Source organism: Apodemus sylvaticus, chromosome 4 (assembly GCF_947179515.1).
Source record: "Apodemus sylvaticus chromosome 4, mApoSyl1.1, whole genome shotgun sequence".
NCBI lineage: Eukaryota > Metazoa > Chordata > Mammalia > Rodentia > Muridae > Apodemus > Apodemus sylvaticus.
The window spans coordinates 35,607,759-35,626,928 of record NC_067475.1 but is presented as its reverse complement, the minus strand read 5'-3'; the positions used below and the strand labels follow the sequence as shown (position 1 = coordinate 35,626,928).

The 19,170-nt window shown below is 39.6% G+C and overlaps 1 protein-coding gene across 2 annotated transcripts in view; it reads right to left on the bottom strand.

The window, feature by feature from the left end:
* Positions 1-19,170, bottom strand: part of Ank2 (ankyrin 2) — a 203,055-nt gene that overhangs the window by 33,679 nt on the left and 150,206 nt on the right. For both annotated transcript variants that reach the window (XM_052179290.1, XM_052179289.1), the window contains 8 exons: positions 17,008-17,043; positions 10,730-10,954; positions 9,172-9,270; positions 8,048-8,202; positions 5,716-5,927; positions 4,390-4,594; positions 2,764-2,860; positions 564-792 (listed from right to left, as the gene is read on the bottom strand). In XM_052179290.1, the coding sequence (XP_052035250.1) occupies positions 564-792; positions 2,764-2,860; positions 4,390-4,594; positions 5,716-5,927; positions 8,048-8,202; positions 9,172-9,270; positions 10,730-10,954; positions 17,008-17,043 (1,258 nt within the window). The remainder of the gene's footprint in view (positions 1-563; positions 793-2,763; positions 2,861-4,389; positions 4,595-5,715; positions 5,928-8,047; positions 8,203-9,171; positions 9,271-10,729; positions 10,955-17,007; positions 17,044-19,170) is intronic.

Here is a 19,170-nt window from a genome sequence, read left to right as displayed (position 1 = left end):
GCATGGTAACATTAAATTTTCTCATTTTAATGGTGTATCATGATACCCACAAAGACCCATATATGTCTATACCTAAATATAAACTTTGATCCAGGTTAACATTTGACATCACAGTGAGGCAGAACACAGGATGTCAGCATATAAACATCTATAATAATGGTAAATTCTTACCCAAAAAAAATCAATGTAAAAATGTTTTATATGGACTAACACTTAAACAAAAGGAAGTACTTTAAAAGAAAATTCAGGAAAATAAAACATCTAAGCTGCTATAGTTATAACAAACTCATAGTCACCTACATACCCTGAGTTTATCAATAACTAAGAGTTTTTATTTCAATAAAAATAATTTTTAAATAAAAGTACATTTTATAGGAATTTATCTAAATACACAGAGACCATCCATTTATGATCTAAATTGTCAAAAAATTCAGATTGTGGAAATTGGCCTTCAACTGATAGAAATGTAGACTAGTCTTCATTTCTGTTAAGCAAACCTTCTTCCTATGATAACTGGATTACAAGTGACCTGATAGTGAAGCCACATAATACAACATTCCTACCTCCACATCCCTGCTCCGGGCCACCTCAGAGAAGTTTTCTTGTTGTTCCAGGGTCTTGTCTACTTTGTCATCTGTCATACAGAAGCATCGCAACCTGGCTTCAATTGGGTCATGTGACTTGGCAAACACTACAAATTTGGCCATATATGGTACACAGATAATTTCTCTATACACTTGTGATGCAAAGGCAACAGACTCCTGAATCTGCCGACAGTCTATCAGCCAGAACCTACAAAAGGAAAGAAAACGAGTTACCTAAAGTTTACAGTGTGCAACTTGAAAACAGATCAATTTCTTCGATACGATCAATATTGTCATCAAATGTTTCTTGAAAAGGAAGGACATGGGGGATGGAATGATGAGCAGAGGCTGAGAAAAGTGAAACAGAGGCAGAAATGGCAAGGAAGGCAGCAGGACAGACAGGAGGTCTGAAGGTGCTGAGAAAGAGAGATACTTGACACATGTTTTAAGATCAACTATGAGTATGCTCCGTGAACAATATACAGTTACAACAACAAGAAGAAGTCCTTATGTAACATACTACCATGCATGATAAATACATCCAATAGAGACTATACCCCTATGGCTAAGATTAAAATCTCAAGAGAGGGTAGGTGTTGGCGAGAATGTGGAGAAAGAGGAACACTCCTCCACTGCTGGTGGGAATGCAAGTTGGTACAACCACTCTGGAAATCAGTCTGGTGGTTCCTCAGAAACCTGGGCATGACACTTCTGGAGGACCCTGCAATACCACTCCTGGGCGTATACCCAGAGGATTCCCCAACATGCAATAAGGACACATGTTCTACTATGTTCACAGCAGCCCTATTTATAATAGCCAGAAGCTGGAAAGAACCCAGATGTCCCTCAATGGAGGAATGGATACAGAAAATGTGGTATATTTACACAATAAAATACTACTCAGCAATTAAAAACAATGAATTGATGAAATTATTAGGCAAATGGTTGGATCTGGAAAATATCATCCTAAGTGAGGTAACCCAATCACAAAATAACACACATGGAATACAGTCACTGATAAGTGGATATTAGCTCAGAAACTCTGAATACGCAAGACACAATTCACATATCAAATGACTCCCAAGAAGAAGGAAGGAGAGGTCCCTGGTCCTGAAAAGGCTTGTTCCAGCATTGTAGGGGAGCACCAGGACAGAGAAGTAGGAGGGCATTGATAGGAGAATGGGCAGAGGGAAAAAAGGAACTTATGGCAAGGGGGGAACCGGGAAAGGGAAAATCATTTGGAATGTAAACATAGAATATAGAAAATAAAAAATTATAATAAAAAAGAAGCTATACCCCTATCAAAGCAAAGAAAAACAAAACAAAAAGATTGAATTAAATATTCTAGTTGTGTTTCTCCTTTTGTGTTCTTTATAACCAGTCTCTTGACATACATATTGACTGCTTTTGAATTCTTTGGTAATAAAATAAATAACTAAATTAAAAAATAAATAAATAGAAAAATAAAACAACTCTTTGGTACTTAAAAGCTCAGTTTCAGACACGATGATGTAGAAAATTATTTTCCTTGATTCCTCTCGTATTCATTTAACCTTCTGAAGGTTTCAACATCATTTTCTCAGTGCTTCATTATCCAAGGAATTAGCCAGTCACTGAGACTAAATTAAACCAACTAGAAATTTAAAAGTGTTTACTTAAAGACAATTTGAATGGAAACTAAGATTAAATTTCAGTTATGGCCTATAAAAGAAATAACCAAAAGATCCCTCCAGCCTCTTAAAGATGTGTAACATGCAAATGTGTTAGGGTATATAACACACTAACTCTTTAGCTTCTAAGCAAGATACACTGAACTGGATATTTTGGTATTCTATTCAAAGAGTAACTCTCAGGCTGTTTTGTTGATAACAGGAAATTTCTCATTCCTTGGGAATTGGAAATATCAGCTGTGACTGCCAAAGCTAATGTAGAATTATAGAGTCAAAGCAGACAGACAATTATTTTTCCATAGATTCTAATCTGATTGTCAGGACTTGGCTACTGTACTATTATTCTTCATGTCAAAGCAACTATAGAGCTTACTTAAAATTAAATCTAATTAAAATTGAATCACTTTGAAAGCATTAAGAAACAATATCAAACAACAACAAGAAAAGGTGATTTTGAGAAGGAAGAAAGAAATACAGTGAATGGGTTTTTCTGTGCTGCACATGCATACCTGGCAGACACGTTGGTTGTAAAGGAAACACACTCATTGACAAATGTTAGCGGCGTGGTTCCTGTGATGTCTTCCCACTGGGCAGGCGTAGTTCCACCTGAAAAAGTGCGATAGGGAAGTATTATTGGGCAAAATTAGAGACACTGGATTGTAAATAAAGTCTCTGTGCTTCTGACTGTTCACCTGTGTAGACCCTCCACTCCACAAAAGGACACGAGGAAAATAAAATGAGCCAGGATCCAGGTTAGTGGGTAGAGCATTTGCTTAGTGTGTGTGTATCCCTGTGTTCAATCCTCAGTACACAACCAAACCAAACCTAAACAAAACAACTTTTGGGGCTGAGGATATATAGCTCATAGTAAGCCACTTGCCTTGCTTAGCAAACAACATGTCCCAGGTTCGATTGCCAGCACCACATACATACATACATTAATTAATTAATAAAATTAAAATGAAAGAGTACAAAATATCACAAATCAAATATCAAAAAATTATAAATAAAAACTACATACTAAGAAATGACACTTAAAAAAAGCAGACACCATCTCAAGATAACTGCATTTAAAGGAAATTATTTAAATATCTGTGTGTTAGGCATTCTGTCTTTGGTCTCCTATATAGTCTTCTGGGATAAAAAAAAAAATCAATGGCTTTTTCCAATGTTGGACCCTGTAGGCTACAAGATGTCCCCATTAGTGCAACAGCACCTGGACTATGTATGGGGGTAACCAACTGCTCACCTGGTTAGCTATGAGGCCTGGTCCACAAGGGACATTCAGGTATAGAACCCTAAACATGGTAAAAAAATAATCTATGGCTAGGGAAAAATAATGCTCTGCTAAATGGTCATATTGTCAAGCTGCCTTGTACATGTTTATGTTTATATCCGTAGATGTGAGCCTTGGTCAGAGAAGCTCCTGATAGATAGAGGGAGTGGTTAATGCAGACATGCTGTTCCAGTGCTGAGAAGAAGCAATCGGCCTGTTGTTCCCACCAGAGTAGGTGGGACATCTGTAATCCTGCCCCGCCTTGGGGCTCAGGGAATATTGCAGAAGAGAGAGGACACAGAGTAAGGGCCGGAGGATGAGAAGGAGTGCGGTGAGATGCTGCAGCTGCACATGGGCTGTTGGATGGGCCAACTCACAGGACCGGCTTGCCTGCACAAGATCACCCAGGAAATTTCCTGCATAGACCAGGAGGATCCGGTGGACGGCATCATACGACGCACATATGGGAGGCACGAATACCTCAGTGGGTTAAAAAGTAAAATTAAAAACATTTACTTTAAAAATGACTCCATATATAAATATATAATACTTTGATATTGAAACATTGTTTGGTGAAAACCTCATTTTTTTCACCTTTTGTTCATCTAGTTAATTGAAAAATCCTTTTCCTAAATTGATGTATTTAACCCCACAGCTTTTTGATACAGGGCCTTTTCATATTGTGCAGACAGTTCTTGAACTCACAATCCTTCTGCCTCAGCCTTCCAAATACTAGGATTACAAATATCACCGATATTCTCAACTTCCACAGCTACCTATGGCAAAAGTAAGTTAGGTTTTCACTATTGTTAAGTATCTTCTTCTAGAATTTTCTACAATATAGTCATATATGACTTACCCGTTATGCTGCACAGTAATCTTAAGGTTGGCGCATCTCCCCCAAAACCATTGAGCATAACATCGCTTGAAGCTTTGGGGACTGGGATAGTCATAGTGATCGGCTTGTGGAATTTTCTTCTCCTGGGTTCCAAGGTGACGATTGGGCTGAAGGTCGCTTTGTTACCCAGGATCTTCTTCACCAGCTCGCTGTGCATGGGTTGAGCCTATCGAGGTAGGAAAAAAATCATTAGCTATTTATAGCACTACACTTAAGGTCAAATATCTGTCATATCCAGACAAACCTTGTTTTTGTTTCTCACAAATGAGTTTGGTGGATTTCGAAAGTGGCAGCTCTAAGTTTAGTGCTATTAAGAAATATATGCATATTATATATATAATTTATCTTAAAATTTTTAAATATATTATATATTTATATTATAAATTAAAATATACTATATCACTATATATTGTTTATAATAAATATGTAAGCATATTTATTACATTTATTATATATTATTAAATCTATATTAAATTTTTATTTAAATATATAATTTTTTATCTTTTTTTAAAATTTCATTCGATATATTTTTTATTTACGTTTCAAATGATTTCCCCTTTTCTGGTCCCCCACTCCCCGAAAGTCACATCAGCCCCCTTCCCTCCTCCTATTCTCCCATCCATCCCTTCACACTTCCCCGTTCTGGTTTTGCCGAATACTGCTACACTGAGTCTTTCCAGAACCAGGGGCCACTCCTCCGTTCTTCTTGTACCTCATTTGATGTGTGGATTATGTTTTGGGTATTCCAGTTTTCCAGGATAATATCCACTTATTAGTGAGTGCATACCATGATTGATCTTTTGAGTCTGGGTTACCTCACTTAGTATGATGTTCTCCAGCCCCATCCATTTGCCTAAGAATTTCATGAATTCATTGTTTCTAATGGCTGAATTATATATATATATATGTATATATATATATATATAATTTTTTAAAAATTATATATAAATAAATTATATATATATAGTTTATCATTATCTATCTATCTATTGTGTGCTAGATGTGTGTGTGTGTGGATGTGTGCATGCTACAGTATAAATATGCAGATCAGAAGACATCCTGAGGAAGGTCTCACCTTCCACCATACGAGTTTCTGGAATCCAACTCAGGTAGTCAGACTTAGGAACAAGCTCCTGCACTAGCTTAGTTATCTCATCTGTTAGCCTTTGTTCACTCAGGAAAATTTTATTTAGGTGTCATTGCAACTCTCATTGGAAAAGCTAATTATAACAACGGTAATACCCGCCCCCCCCCCCCCAGTGTCATCCGTAGCCTACGTGGTCTTACCTGTAGACCGACTCGGATGCGCTTGGTGAGTGCTCCCTCTGGGAAGACAGCTTGCACCTGTGACACCACAGTGCTGCTCAGCACTCCACCCTCGGGGCCAATCAGGTTGCTGTCCTGTTTGATGCGAGACACCACCGCAAAGTACTGTGGGAAGTCACGAGTGATGATGCGGCAGATTCGTTTCTTTTCCAGGTCTTCCGGACTGTCCAGCACTGAGACAAGAAAATGATCCATCTTCATAGAGCAAGTGACTCCTGAGAACATTCTAGCAGACTCACAGGCACAGTTAATAGTGAACCGGGAAGTTAAAACACAGACTAGTCTGGCACCAAATAGATAAATATGGGGGGGGGGGTGGAGGGCGGGGGAGAGGGAGCAGGGAGGGGTGGTTCATCAGCTGTCAGCAGTCTGCAGGTACACTTCGGGTAAACCAGGCCTTTTCAGAACACTGTAAAAGAAGTGCACTTCGGGCCAGAAGCATCCACACTGCGCTGTCTCTGTGAGGGCATTTGAGGGCAACCCTGCAGTGGGAGGTGAACATGTGCTATTCTTGGTCTGTGTGATGGAGAGGAAGCTGCATTTGAACTCCTTTCCTTTGCAAATTTCAAAGTTCGAAGACTAGTTATTGTGGTTTAAAGAAATTATATAGTCGTTTGGGTTCTGGGGGAGTAGTTCAGTAATAAATTCTGCAGCAAATGGGTAAGGTTTCTCTTTATACATTCTGTCCTGTGGCACAGTTTGTGCCTGGGTTCAACATCAGTGTTTCATTATTCCTCTGATGCTAATGACTTACCAAATACATTACCTAAGAACAGAGGGTAGGATAATAGATTCTATAAATTGCTTTAGTGTAGGTATTTACAGCAATACAGAAAATTTCATTTGAAATAGAGCAAATCTGTACTGAATGTATCAGTAAATTTAAAGAACCCTAGAAAGTTTTTTAGTCTTAGAAATTGTTTACAATTCACTATAAAATAGTTAACTCTTCACTAACTGTTTGGAATGACTAGATAATAAACAGTGGCAGTTCTAGGCTCTGATCACAGTGTGAGAGTGACACACTGGCCAACACTATAGCAGAAACGTATAAAATAACATTTCCAAATGTGAATATATCAGACTGATTCTTTGGCTTTAAAGTGCATTTCTTCTATGTGCCAATTATTATAAGAGTGGGTTTTTAAGGGCAAGGAGCTAATGTGCAAGGTGACATCAATAACAGGTGACCACCAAGAAGGAAATCTCCAAAACCTTTATAATGCTAGCCAATAAAGGGGCTTCAAGAAGTGTAAGGAACTGAGTGTTGTCACCTTCACTGATGAGAATTCTGATCTTTTCACCCTACTTTGAAGAGACTGACCTACACACTAGACTGTGTACTTTCTATTGTCTAACCCCGGCCTTTATTCTTACTCAACCTCAACAGGATCAGAAAGAAGGAGCTGTGGGCAGGCTGCTCTTCACAGATAAACTTGACTATGGCTGTGCTTTGGTTTTATGTGTCTAGCCCCGTACACACTTGGCATGCCCCTGACAATGAGGTAAGGGGCTTATTCTGTTTTTATAGTTACTTGAAGTGGCATGTCCCGTGCATTAGGGCTAAGACCTCTCCTCTCTTCAGTTTATGGGGCCTGAGGATTTAGGCACATATTTGAATTTGTGCCTGAATGGCTTGAAGAGATTTGGGGATTACAGATATTAAAGTTCTTATTAAAAAGAATAAATAGTTTCTTAAACATCTAGTTTTTCAAACTTGGTATTTAAAATATCACAATGAGGCTCCAGTGAACTCAATTGTACCTAACATCGATTATCCAAGAATCTAGAACATGCATCACACCCAGTACTGGAATGTTGGATTTCTTTAACCACAAATTGAAATATTTGTTTGGCTGGAGGGAGGGATTAATTCTCAAGCCCCACAAGTTGCATAGAGGATAAACGCTAGCCCTAATACTGACTTCCTGCCACTTCAAGCCACCACAAAGCTGAGCAAGCCCATCACCTCCCTGCTAAGAGTTTCATGCCTGTTTGTTATGAAAAAAACATCTACTCTACCATTAATTTTAGATTCAACAAAGTTTTCATTAAACGATAGACACATGCTGAGTATACTTGTTCAAAGGAGACATTTAATACCTTAAAAGACTTTATTTTCCTGGACTTAACATAAACACGGTTAAGAAAATGGATTGATTCTCTATTAAAATTTGCTGCAAGAGGTACACATGTGCGCACAAGTATACAGACAGCTAGAAGATCTTAGAGCAGTGTGTAATCCTCATGCCTCCACCTCAGATTTCCTCGAGACCCCTTAACCCAAAGGTACCTTCGTCCATGCCATTAAGGATTTCGTTGAGTTCGTCTTCAGTGTATTCACAGAAATGCTCTTTCCAGCTGTCCCCATTTTCACTGCGCAGGACCACCAGTTCCCTCTCTTTTCCTCGAAGAGCAGCGAAGTGAGGGATCTCCACAATCACGGGCCTGACACAGCAATGCACAGCACTCAGTGGAGAAGGGAAAAGCAACCCCAAGACAAGCAAGTCAACACAGTCTGTTGCAAAGTGACCTGGAATTCTGCTCACTCTAGGGGCAGGGAGACTGTGGGCCATCCTCCAGTGACTAACAGATGGTGGCGCAGTGACACTCCACCTCAGGGGCACTGATCCTCAAATACATGCTTCTGCTTTAAGCCAAATGATATCTCCCTGTGGGTGCATGTGGCATTCTGGAACGTCTCCTTTGATAAACGTAGGTGTAGCACATTTATCCAAAAGAAATGTACATGCATGTCTATGATGTATGTCAATCTCCTAAAAACATGTTCTACAGGTGCAAAATGACAACATGAGTTAAGAGAGACGAAGGCTCATACATTGCATAATTCAACGTGTTCTAAATGCGATGTCGGAAAGGTAGACTATTTGTGCTAATGAGCCATGCACTTGTGGCTTCTGTTCATACTGTCTTCATCCAAGAAAACAATAGGCATGTGCACACCCCGTGGCTCTAATGAGCCCTGTAGTCAATGGCCCAATAGTGTCCAATGCCTATTACATTTGGGATCCAGAGCATGCACTATCCTATGATATTTTAGGTCACATTCAACATAGACAGAGGCCTTCCATTCTTGAGTCCAGGTTGCTTTGAGACAGATTCCAAACTCATCATAACGACATCATAACTAGCACAGAGTACAACTAGGCAAATCTCATGCTTGAACGAAAATGAAGGTCACAGCACTTTAAGGGAGAAGATATAAAAACGTCACTCAAAAAATAAAAGTCACATACCACAAGGGTCAGAAATGGTCCACTAAAGATAGGTTATACAGAGTTTAAATCATAGAGAGGGACATGTCATGGGCACAATGACAAAAAGAGAAATCATATCGCAGAAGAAGGAGAAGAATGGGGGGCCAGCAGCCATCAATGTGTTTTAAGTCACTCCTACCCAAGGAATTTGGTTCCAGGAGGCCCCAGCTGAAGGATGCGGCTGACCAAACTTTCTCCCTCATTAAGTGGGGGAGGAGCCGTTGGCAGGTGAAGTTTACTGAGTACATCCGAAGCAGCAATGAAAGAAAGAACAGAAGTGAGCTTCAGGTACCGTGTCCACAGAACCCCAGCACCGCAGGGTGAAGCTTGGTTTCACACTGCGTTTGGTTCTGCCCCCTCCATTGGTCACAAAGAGCAAGGGACCTGAGACCCAGAGTGTACAATGGAGGTGCTTGTCTGTGCCAAGGGCGCACATGGCTGTCAAGTCTGTTCCTATTCAGGTTCACTGCCAGGGCACTAGCCAAAAATGGAGGGGGAAAAATTGTTCTTTGGGAAAGTCAAAGCTGTTGGGAATACAATAAAAACTCTGTACAGCAGCGAGACGTTTTCATGGATATTCCTCAACAGATTTGAAGGCTGTCAAAAGGCCTAAAACTACCTGAGCAGGAGGGAGTTAGGCTCTGTACTGAACATCAAGAGACTCTGACCATAGTGACACTTTTCTGATGTAACCCAGAACTTCACAGGCCCCTTCCAAAATTCTACCTGAAAAGAGCTATGAGAGGTGGTTTCTACAAGGGGAAACTAGCAACACATCCCCTTTCAGGTGTGAACATAATTTGGAGCAACCTGTTAACAACCTGCCCCAAATTACGGGCTTTAGAACATTTCCAAAGTTCTAAAGCACGAAACTCTCCCGAGTATGACATTGACAACAATCAGAAGGCATCCTAATTAGTAAGAAATCTCTCTGAGCCTCAAGCACCAAGACTTAAATACAATTTGTTTCAAGATGATTTGAAACTGTGTCCCCATCTCCAGAGCTTCATTCTTTTGTCACCGTTTGGGGGTAGCTTTTCACCTCTTGACACACTGAGGTTCCACTTTGTATGACAGCAGCCTTACAGACGGACAGACAGAAGAAGAAAGAAGAAATGGCAATTTCTGCTCAAAATTGCCAAAATGAGCACGGCAAAGGTCCATCTTCATTTTCATCTTACACTTAGCCCAAGGTAGCAATTTTAAGAACAGGAAAGAAATCATTTAGACTTGAATTTTAGATATTCCACGAGGGCAATGCCTGTTGCATTGAGATGAAGGCTGCTGTCCAAAGAGATGGTGGCAACTGGATTCATAACCAAGCAATGCACTAAATGTATGCTTCAAACAAATCACATTTGTTGCTTTACACTTTGCCTCTTAGTCGCAGACAAGAAGCAGAAATACCTACCAATGCATAAACCACACAGTTATCCCATTGGGAATCGGGCAGTTATTCCCACATCCAAGAAAAAGCACAGCAATGTGCATGTTTAACTCACTGATGCCTGACCATGGGAAACATACAAGTGACGACAAGGATCAAAGCACTGTTTCCAATTAAAAAAAAAAAAGTCACAGGAGCCAATCGCTTTTCAAAATGGCTTGACATACCTTTGGTGTTCCATCCCATTGATCTCAGGTAGAGGGCACAAGCCCATCGGAGACTAAGTAGGAGGCTTATGGGAAACCCTTACCCAAGGAACTGAGCTCCGGAAGGTCCGACTTCAATCAGACGGCTGGCCAGGCCTTCTCCTTCCACCATGGGCGGCATTGTTGCCAGTCTATGGCGTTTCACAAGGCGGCAGGTGACTCGAGTTGGGGCTGTGCATTTCCGAGGTGGGATGATAATCCTGAGTCCGTTGTGTCTGCACCCTCGCATGGCACCACCACGGGCATCCACCATAAAACTGACTAGGAAACTGAAAATTGAAATAAAATATTAGATAAACTTCAAAGCAATACAGGAGATAAACACATTCTGTGAGGTTAACTCTCTACGCTGTTTATTTTCTCAGAACAATTCTTTTTTTTTTAATGAAAATGCCACGTGGAAAAGTAGTGTTTAATGTTTATACTAATATCCTAATATCCATATTTCTATTTTTTATTTTGTTTTAATTTGTGTATAATCTTCATTTGCTACTGAAGAACAATTCCAATTTTTGTTGGTAACTGGTAATTCCAAATTTTGTTGTTCGGGAATTTCTCAGAACACAGGCAAGCCTTCAGTCTTTTTATCTATCCTAGGTAAGCCACATATTCAAATAAGAAAGACCGAATTGCATATATGTTAAGTTAATTCAACTTAACATTCCAACATTACATCTGTCTAGCTCATTTTAGTGTAATCACAAGACTGATAAAAGCAACCTTAAAGGGCTTATCACAAAGTCAAATCCATGCTGCCACTGTGTCCCGTCCCCAAGTCATCTTGAACAGGATGCAGTTTTTTTTTTTTTTCTGCTTACAAGATGAAAAACAGTGTTTTGAACAGGACCAACTAATTTTCTGGTTAAACTGCATTTGTACTTTTAAGAGGTCTCTGTGCTAAACCATTCTAATTGAAATAGAGTATGAATGGCTGAACAGAGCCCCCTTAGCTCTGTATCTGTGGGGTAAGTCCTGCACTCATGCTGATGGAGGTGCTGCTGCACCTTGACTTCCCTCAAATAAGAATGAACTGAACTTGAAACTCATTTAAATTTGCAAAAGCACCTCTGTGACTTCTGCTTCCTTTATTGCTCATTGACCATGACTAAAAGAACGGTAACCTCAGGTGGCTCAGGTTGTTGAGTGAGGATCTAAACTCTAAAGTTTCTTTGGGGTGGGGAAGTTACAAATCTTGGAGTAGCTTAGCTCGAATGCTTGCTATTTTATTAATCACAACACTCACCAAGGCCTCTTGGGCAGGCACCTCCTATAGGAGCAAAAAATTAAATAGCACAATAATCTAGTTGTCATGTACATGTACACAAGGACATGTATGAACACTATGTAAGGCTCGTCCACAGTCACTTTTTCCAGTGCGCTTGGGAAGTTTACACAAGAACAACAAAATGAAAGCAACATATAGGTGTTTCGTGGACTGACTGAGACACCGAGAACCGCACCAAGCCAGATCACCACACCTAGATATTGCTTCCACGACAACACTGAAAACATTTGAAAGGTATTCCGTCAAAGTAAGTGGTGGGATAGAAACGCAATACACTGATGTTATTTTTAGGAGAGTGAAATATCATAGCATCATCCTCTTTGCAGCAGAACACAGAATGCATTAGACACGCCATTGAACAGAAAACCTGTTGCTAGTAAGAGAAATGAGTGCGGGGAAGCCCAGAGGACCCTCTGAAGCACGGCATGCAGCATGGAACCACAGGAGCCACAGATCTCCCGCATGCAGAAGCCAGCCTAGGCCTACCATTCTGCCCTAGCCGCTGAACCCTCAGGACGGGTGACAGCTGCTATGCACAAGCAACAGCTCAGAGAGCGTGAACCGTTGATATTCTGGATACTATCAAGACCCCATGAGAAACAGGTTGCAGCTTTCCTTACTATTAGTCTTTAACGTGAATTCTTAAGTATTTTCTTTTTGACTTTTAAATATACACATTTGCTCAAAAGAAGAAAAGAACTGGAAATACTTCCAGAGGAACATGCAGCTTTTTCCTTTATTATTTTTTGAGTACATTTACACTGATTTTCATTTAAAGGCGAATGCCTTAAAATGCTACAGTTTCAACCAGCAGAGTATCGAACCTCACTGCAGTATTTCTGACTCGTTGATAATTAACACTAAGATTTCCTTTGATTTTCCTCCCTCCTCAACTTTTCTGAGTTGGGTTTGGCCTTAACCTTTCTACATTTGTGAGCTTAACCTTGTACCCTTGAACTCCTCGCCTTTACTTCCAAAGTCCTATGATTATAAATGTATATCACACCTAGCGAATTTTTCAAATCTTGATTAATCTGAGAAGGAATAGAGGTGCTGAAACTAGACAGGATTATTAATATTACATGTCATGAACCCTCATAGTATCTATGTGTTTTGAAGGAAGTTACAAGGCTTGTGCACTCATGTCCCAGGCCCTAATATTTTTCCATGGTATTATTCCAGGGATGGCCTCTGGTCTGCAGGATATCAATTCTCTACCCAAAAGAACATGTAGGCTACTTTGGTGGTCTATCTTCAAAACAGCAAATCTGTAGCCATGCCCTTGACAATATTCTATTACTTTCCCTGGTGTGGTGCCACAGAATCCCTCTTTCTGTTTTACTTCCTCCCTGATTCCTGCTTCCATGATCCCTTTGTGTGATCTCTCCCTAAATGTCAGGAGCTGTGCCAAGTACTTCACACTCAAAGCCTGGTTGTCACTCTCTGATTTCATCCTTGCTTGGGCCTGCTTGTTAATTTCCTCCATCAATAAGTTAGGACCAGCCAGCTTATCAAGGCGTCGTCTAGGGGATGTATCAACAGGGGACACAATTTCAGCCCCCCCAAGTACTCAGTACAGGGTGGATACAGAACACAGCAGGAAGGCAAGAATAATTTTCAAATAGATGAATAATTTTTGAATACATGAATGGCTGTAGGAATGAAGAGGCAGGCTATGACCAATGGTGTTTCTTTACATGGAACAGAGAAAGTAAGGCTAAAATATGAGGTAAGTGAAATCTTTGGTATCTGGCCTGTTATTACAACCAGGATTCACTCAAGTCTCTACGTTCAGATGCAGTAAAGCAGCTAGAAAGTACTATGCCTAATTCTAAGGAGTCTAATATATGCATTTCTGCTGAAGTGAGAGACCAACGTATTCCCTGTGTAGAAGCTTGGTAGAAAATGGGAGACTGTGAAAACTAATAGTTTGAATCTCATAAGATAATTTTTTAAAAAAATTGATTCCATGATTGTATGAAGAAAGACTGAAAAGGAAGAAATTGAAATAACAGAACTTAAGGACTGACGTGGCACATAGATACACCTGTGGGAATTGTGCCTATGTCATTAGTGATCTCAAAAGAGTCCTAAGCACCGAATCAAATGCAAAGCAAATTGGAAAAGTCAAGTGTGCAATGTGCATAACTCTTGGGGAAGAAGCAGACTTCTGAAGGGGGTAAGCCTACAGATTTTACCAAGTAAGAGAAGAAATGGCACAGGTTACCAGGCAATCACACACTCCAGTGGAAACATTTTCCTTAGAATTGTTGAGGAAAAAAAGAACAAAAAGTAAAATAGGAAGATACCAAGAAGCAGAGAGGTCTGGAAGACATGACCACTAACTGCCAAGGAACAGAGGGTGTAAAAGCTTAGCCCTGCTGTAAAAAGTTCTGGCCAAATTGGACTCATAATGTCATGATCAAATGACTAAGGCAGAACTTAACTGTGTATTCCCAGGGCTTCTCCTTCATGTAGGAAGAGTAGGAGAAACAGAGACAATACTTCATATCCAGACGCAGTTGTCTACTGGTAAAGCCAGCAAACTAACTTGTTAATCTCAACACTTTTCTAGCAGAAAACTGGGTAAGCATTTGAGGAATTTCATCAAAAATGGTAGAATGCCCAAAGGCGCCACTACATGGGTGGCTAAGGGAATTAAGGGCAACTTATTCTGCAGTGTGTGAAGCAGGGGCCAACATTGCAGAAACATTTTTACTGTAAGGACTGTGTGGGTAAGGCGGAAGGATAAAAGGGGTGACTCATGAGATAGGTCTGGGGTGAACCGAATGAATATTTGGGGAACATTAGAAATGAGACAATATGATCCTTGCAAATATTTGCTGATGAAAGAAGCTGGAGGAAACCTAACAAGGCAGCTATGTGTATGTGCAAAGGAGAAGAGATAAGGCCTGAAAGCTCAGCTCTGTGCTATGGAGTGTGACATGGTAGCCTCCTGGTCTCTGGGAGCTGACCCTATCACCATCCACAGCTCTGGGGAGATGTAAGTCATTCATGGGCAAAGAATACAGATCAATAAATGGCTGACCTGTCATCTTCTTTTCTGCTTTTTTTAATCTTTTAAATGTCATGATCATTAAAATATATATCATATATCACCTAAAACATTGAGAAAACCTTTTTAAGTTCAACGTACTCACATATGTGCTAACGGGTTTGATGTTACCAATAAAGTTTCGGTTACATTATATAGTTGTGAGGATTCTGTTACAGCAGCACAAGCTGCTGTGGCTCCACGCTCTTTTCAGGCCCAGACTTATCTCTGTTTTGAGCTATTTTTGCAACCACAGGCAAGTAACCTGACAACTTTGTTAACGCTTGTTTTCTTATGCATGCATTAAGGGAGTTAGGTGAATACATCTCTGAACTTACTGCCAAATGCTACAAATTTGATGCAGTTAATGGCTGGCTAGATCAGACAATCTACTTAAATGTTTGATTTTAGATGCTCTGGAAGATTTCCTAATTGGAAAGCAAATTTATTAGCCCTAGTCAATATAGTTTTTGACCTATGGTTAAACAGATACTTTTCTGAAAATGTGTAGATGTATTTCATTAGACATGGACTTAAGACTACACGGGGAAGAGTAGCAAGGGGACATTGGCTCTGATGCTTCTGACTTTTCAAATGACAGCAGTCATGCAAAGTAGAAACTCTGAAGTTTTCTAAATTGTGAGATACAGCGTTGTCACAATTTAAAAAGAAATAAAAGCAAATGCAATTCACTTTTATTAGGCAGAGGACTTGCCAATAAATAGGCCATTTCATTAGCTAAACCGGTACATGCTTCAGAGGAGGCAGCAGAAAACCAGGATTTGGACTTTTAACGACTGCACTGTCCACCCTCAAAGCTACTGATACTTCAAATTTCCATTTAATTCATCTAGGACCATGGGCTGGGAACAGGGAGGAGACTGCAGCATTCGGAGTTAGTCACTGGGTGAAAGACAAGAGAAAAGAGTCATCAGGGTGCTTCAGTGGTGGCATGTGTACAGCAGAGGGCCTGGCATCAATGCTGACTCAGTGGTACCATTCGCAACCACACCAGGAGCCTCTTCCTCCATCCTTTCCTAGCCCCTCCCTAGTACTCCAAATGCCACAAACTAAAAACTGTGGATAAATGACACGGAATGGGAATAGAGGACTTCAAATTTGTTTGAATCACACAATAATTATTTGCCAACCGCCTGTGTTCCTGAACAGATATATAGCATCTATGGTATGCTTGAGAAAAGATAAAAGGATTAACTGAACTTTTAGAATGAAAATATAAAATTGTCTTATTTATAGAGGGATAATCCGTATTATCATAACGGATGGCCACAGAATAAAAATCCTTTAATCAGCAGCCCAAAAGGAACTTTAAAAATAACTTCATCTAAATAACTTCATCTAAATAACATAGCAGACTTGCTGTATTTACAACATGGAGATGTCATTCCTTAGCACAATTTCCGAAAATATCAAAAGGTTGAACTTAAAATGGAGCTAGCAAAAAAAAAAAAAAAAAAAAAAAAAACAAAAAAAAAAAACAAAAAAAAAAAACAAAACCAATAATACCATTAATAAGTAAGGCTTTGGCTCACGTAAAATGTGGCAGGATAAAGCAAAACAAGGAAGAATTGGTCTGAGTGCTACTAAAAATCACAAACTTTAATGAAACTTTGAAATAGCTCCACCAATTTGCCTAGTCATGGGCACATAATAAGCTTTCAATTGGATGTCACACTTCTCTTCACAAAAGCATCTGCGAGGTGGAGGCCATGACTAAGACAGGCATCCATTTTAATGCTGGCCCAGCTAGCCTCATACCCGCTGGCATGACATACACGCACTTTCCCTAAGGGAAAGTGAGCAGTGGGCTCGATTTAGAGAACATATACCCCTGCATGTATTTGCTAGACATCATCAACACTAAAGCATCCTGAGGTGGGCATATGCAGAAGGAGATGGCAAAGGGGGGAGGGGGACCAGAGAGGGCACATGTTCAGAGAAGGAATTACGCAGAGGTTCACCTGCTGTTGTCACGATCAAGACATGGAGAGGCGCGGCTGCAACAGAATAGATACTTTAGCACAGAGAAAGAGGTAATAAGTGAAATATAAAGAATGAAATTAGATGTGGCTTTGATTGAAATATTTAACTCATATACCAACACAGTAGTCACTGGGGGAAAAAAAGATGGAAATACAAGTAAGATATCACTCTACCGCAAATATAACGGAGATGCCCCTCTCCACACCCTTAGAGAAGAAAAGGCTTTGGGGCCTTTGTGGCTCATCCCAGTGTAGGAAGCCAGGGAAGTCACATATTCACTGGATATGGAAGTAAAGCCTTAGTTAGCATTGGCTCATGGTGACACTCAGTAAAGACTAAGTGTTCAGAAGCTAAAAAGCACCAAGTGACATTATAAAGACAAATATAAAGTCTTGGATTCCAGGGATGTGGTTTTGATTCAGTTGCTGTCCACTGGCAATTCTTTAATACTTTTTATATAAGGCAATTCCCGGTTGGGCTACGGCAGAAGAAACACAAACATGAAAGACACAGCTTAAAGGATGCCTTCTGTGGCAGATACAGCATAAAGTCTATGGCAGAGTAGGCAACATTAATCACCTACTAGTGGGTAGTAAAGATTTATGCAAACTTAATCTTAGTGCTTCTCCTCAAGACTTCATTGACTGCTTTGAGCATTGTGGTTCCTGAACCTAATCTAATCCCTACTCTTCACTACTCTTTTACCCACAAGTCTGTGCATCCTTACCCACAAGTCTGTGCATCCTTAATCGTTCCAAAGCTTGCTGACACATGAAAGTGTATTTATTTCTTCAATGAACCAGAAATACAGTCTTCTAGACTGAAAGAATTAGCCTTCCTGGATCTAAAAGAACTCCCAGGATATTATAAGAAATAGGAACAACTAAATTAAACACTGGAAGTAATTCGGTAAGCGTTTATGCTGCGTTGGCCCATGCAGAAGACACTTGGCTGCCTTACACTTCAAACATTCTGGGATTTGCATTCAAATATATCTTTTGGGACTAATTTGTGTGTTTGTTTGTGTGTGTGTGTGTGTGTGTGTTCAAAAGTCACAACAAAAACTGTCTTCAGCAAGTTTCAAAAGTCCTTTCTTGAGGCTTTATCTTACTTGTGGTGTATCCTAACACCAATGAGCTGGTATTTAATTCTCAGCATTTGGCTGTCATTAAAACATTACAGAGACTTTCAGAATAACAATATATAAAGTGAGTTATAAAACTAAATATTGGCAGAAATGGTCTCATATCAGCCAACTCATTGTGCATGCATGCACATCTATGTCTTTAATGATTTATTTTTATTTGATGTGCATTGGTGTTTTTCCTGTATGAGGGTCTCAAGTCCTTTGGAACTGGAGTTACAGACCATTGTGAACTGCCATGTGGGTGCTAGGAATTGAACTTGACTCCTCTGGAAGAGAAGACAGTGCTCTTGACAGCTGAGCTATCTCTCCAACCCTGGACATTGATGTCTTTAAAGCCCCCACACTGATTTGAGTAACTAAGAGTCAGTATAATAAACACTTGAAATTCAGAACTGTTTTACTGCAGACCAATTTTTTAGTTTTTCTTCTTTTTATTTCTTTCTTTCTTCCTTTTTTCTTTTTTTCCTTCCTTCTTTCTTTATTTATTTCTGTTTTTCGTTCTCTCTATATATATTTCTTTCTTTTTTTCTTTTTTAGATGCTGATCATTCGTTATCAGTAATCAACCACAAGGGAGTAACCATTATCTAATCATTATAGCTCATAGATATTATTTAGATTGGTAAAATAAATGGGATATTGTTATACCTTAAAATTTAAGAATTTCTTTTTTAAGAGTAATAATTAATTGGAAAGCCAAACTATTACTGTAACATTCACTCTTTAAAAAATATCACTATTGGTAGTTGGTTACATTGCACCTAAAATAATGTCTTTATTTGTTGGCATGGAGCCTGGGTTCTTCTCTGTTATCCTCAGTCACTGATGCCCAGAGCTATTCCTCTTATTTATATGGGAGCCTCAGTAGCAGAAGTTAATGCTAGGGGTTTTGACCAATTTATAATAGAGATTTTAATTATTTCATTTTGCATTTAAAATCCTTAATTAAATTTAAATGGAGTTTGATCTTTTTAATTCCTCTAAGCAACTCTAGG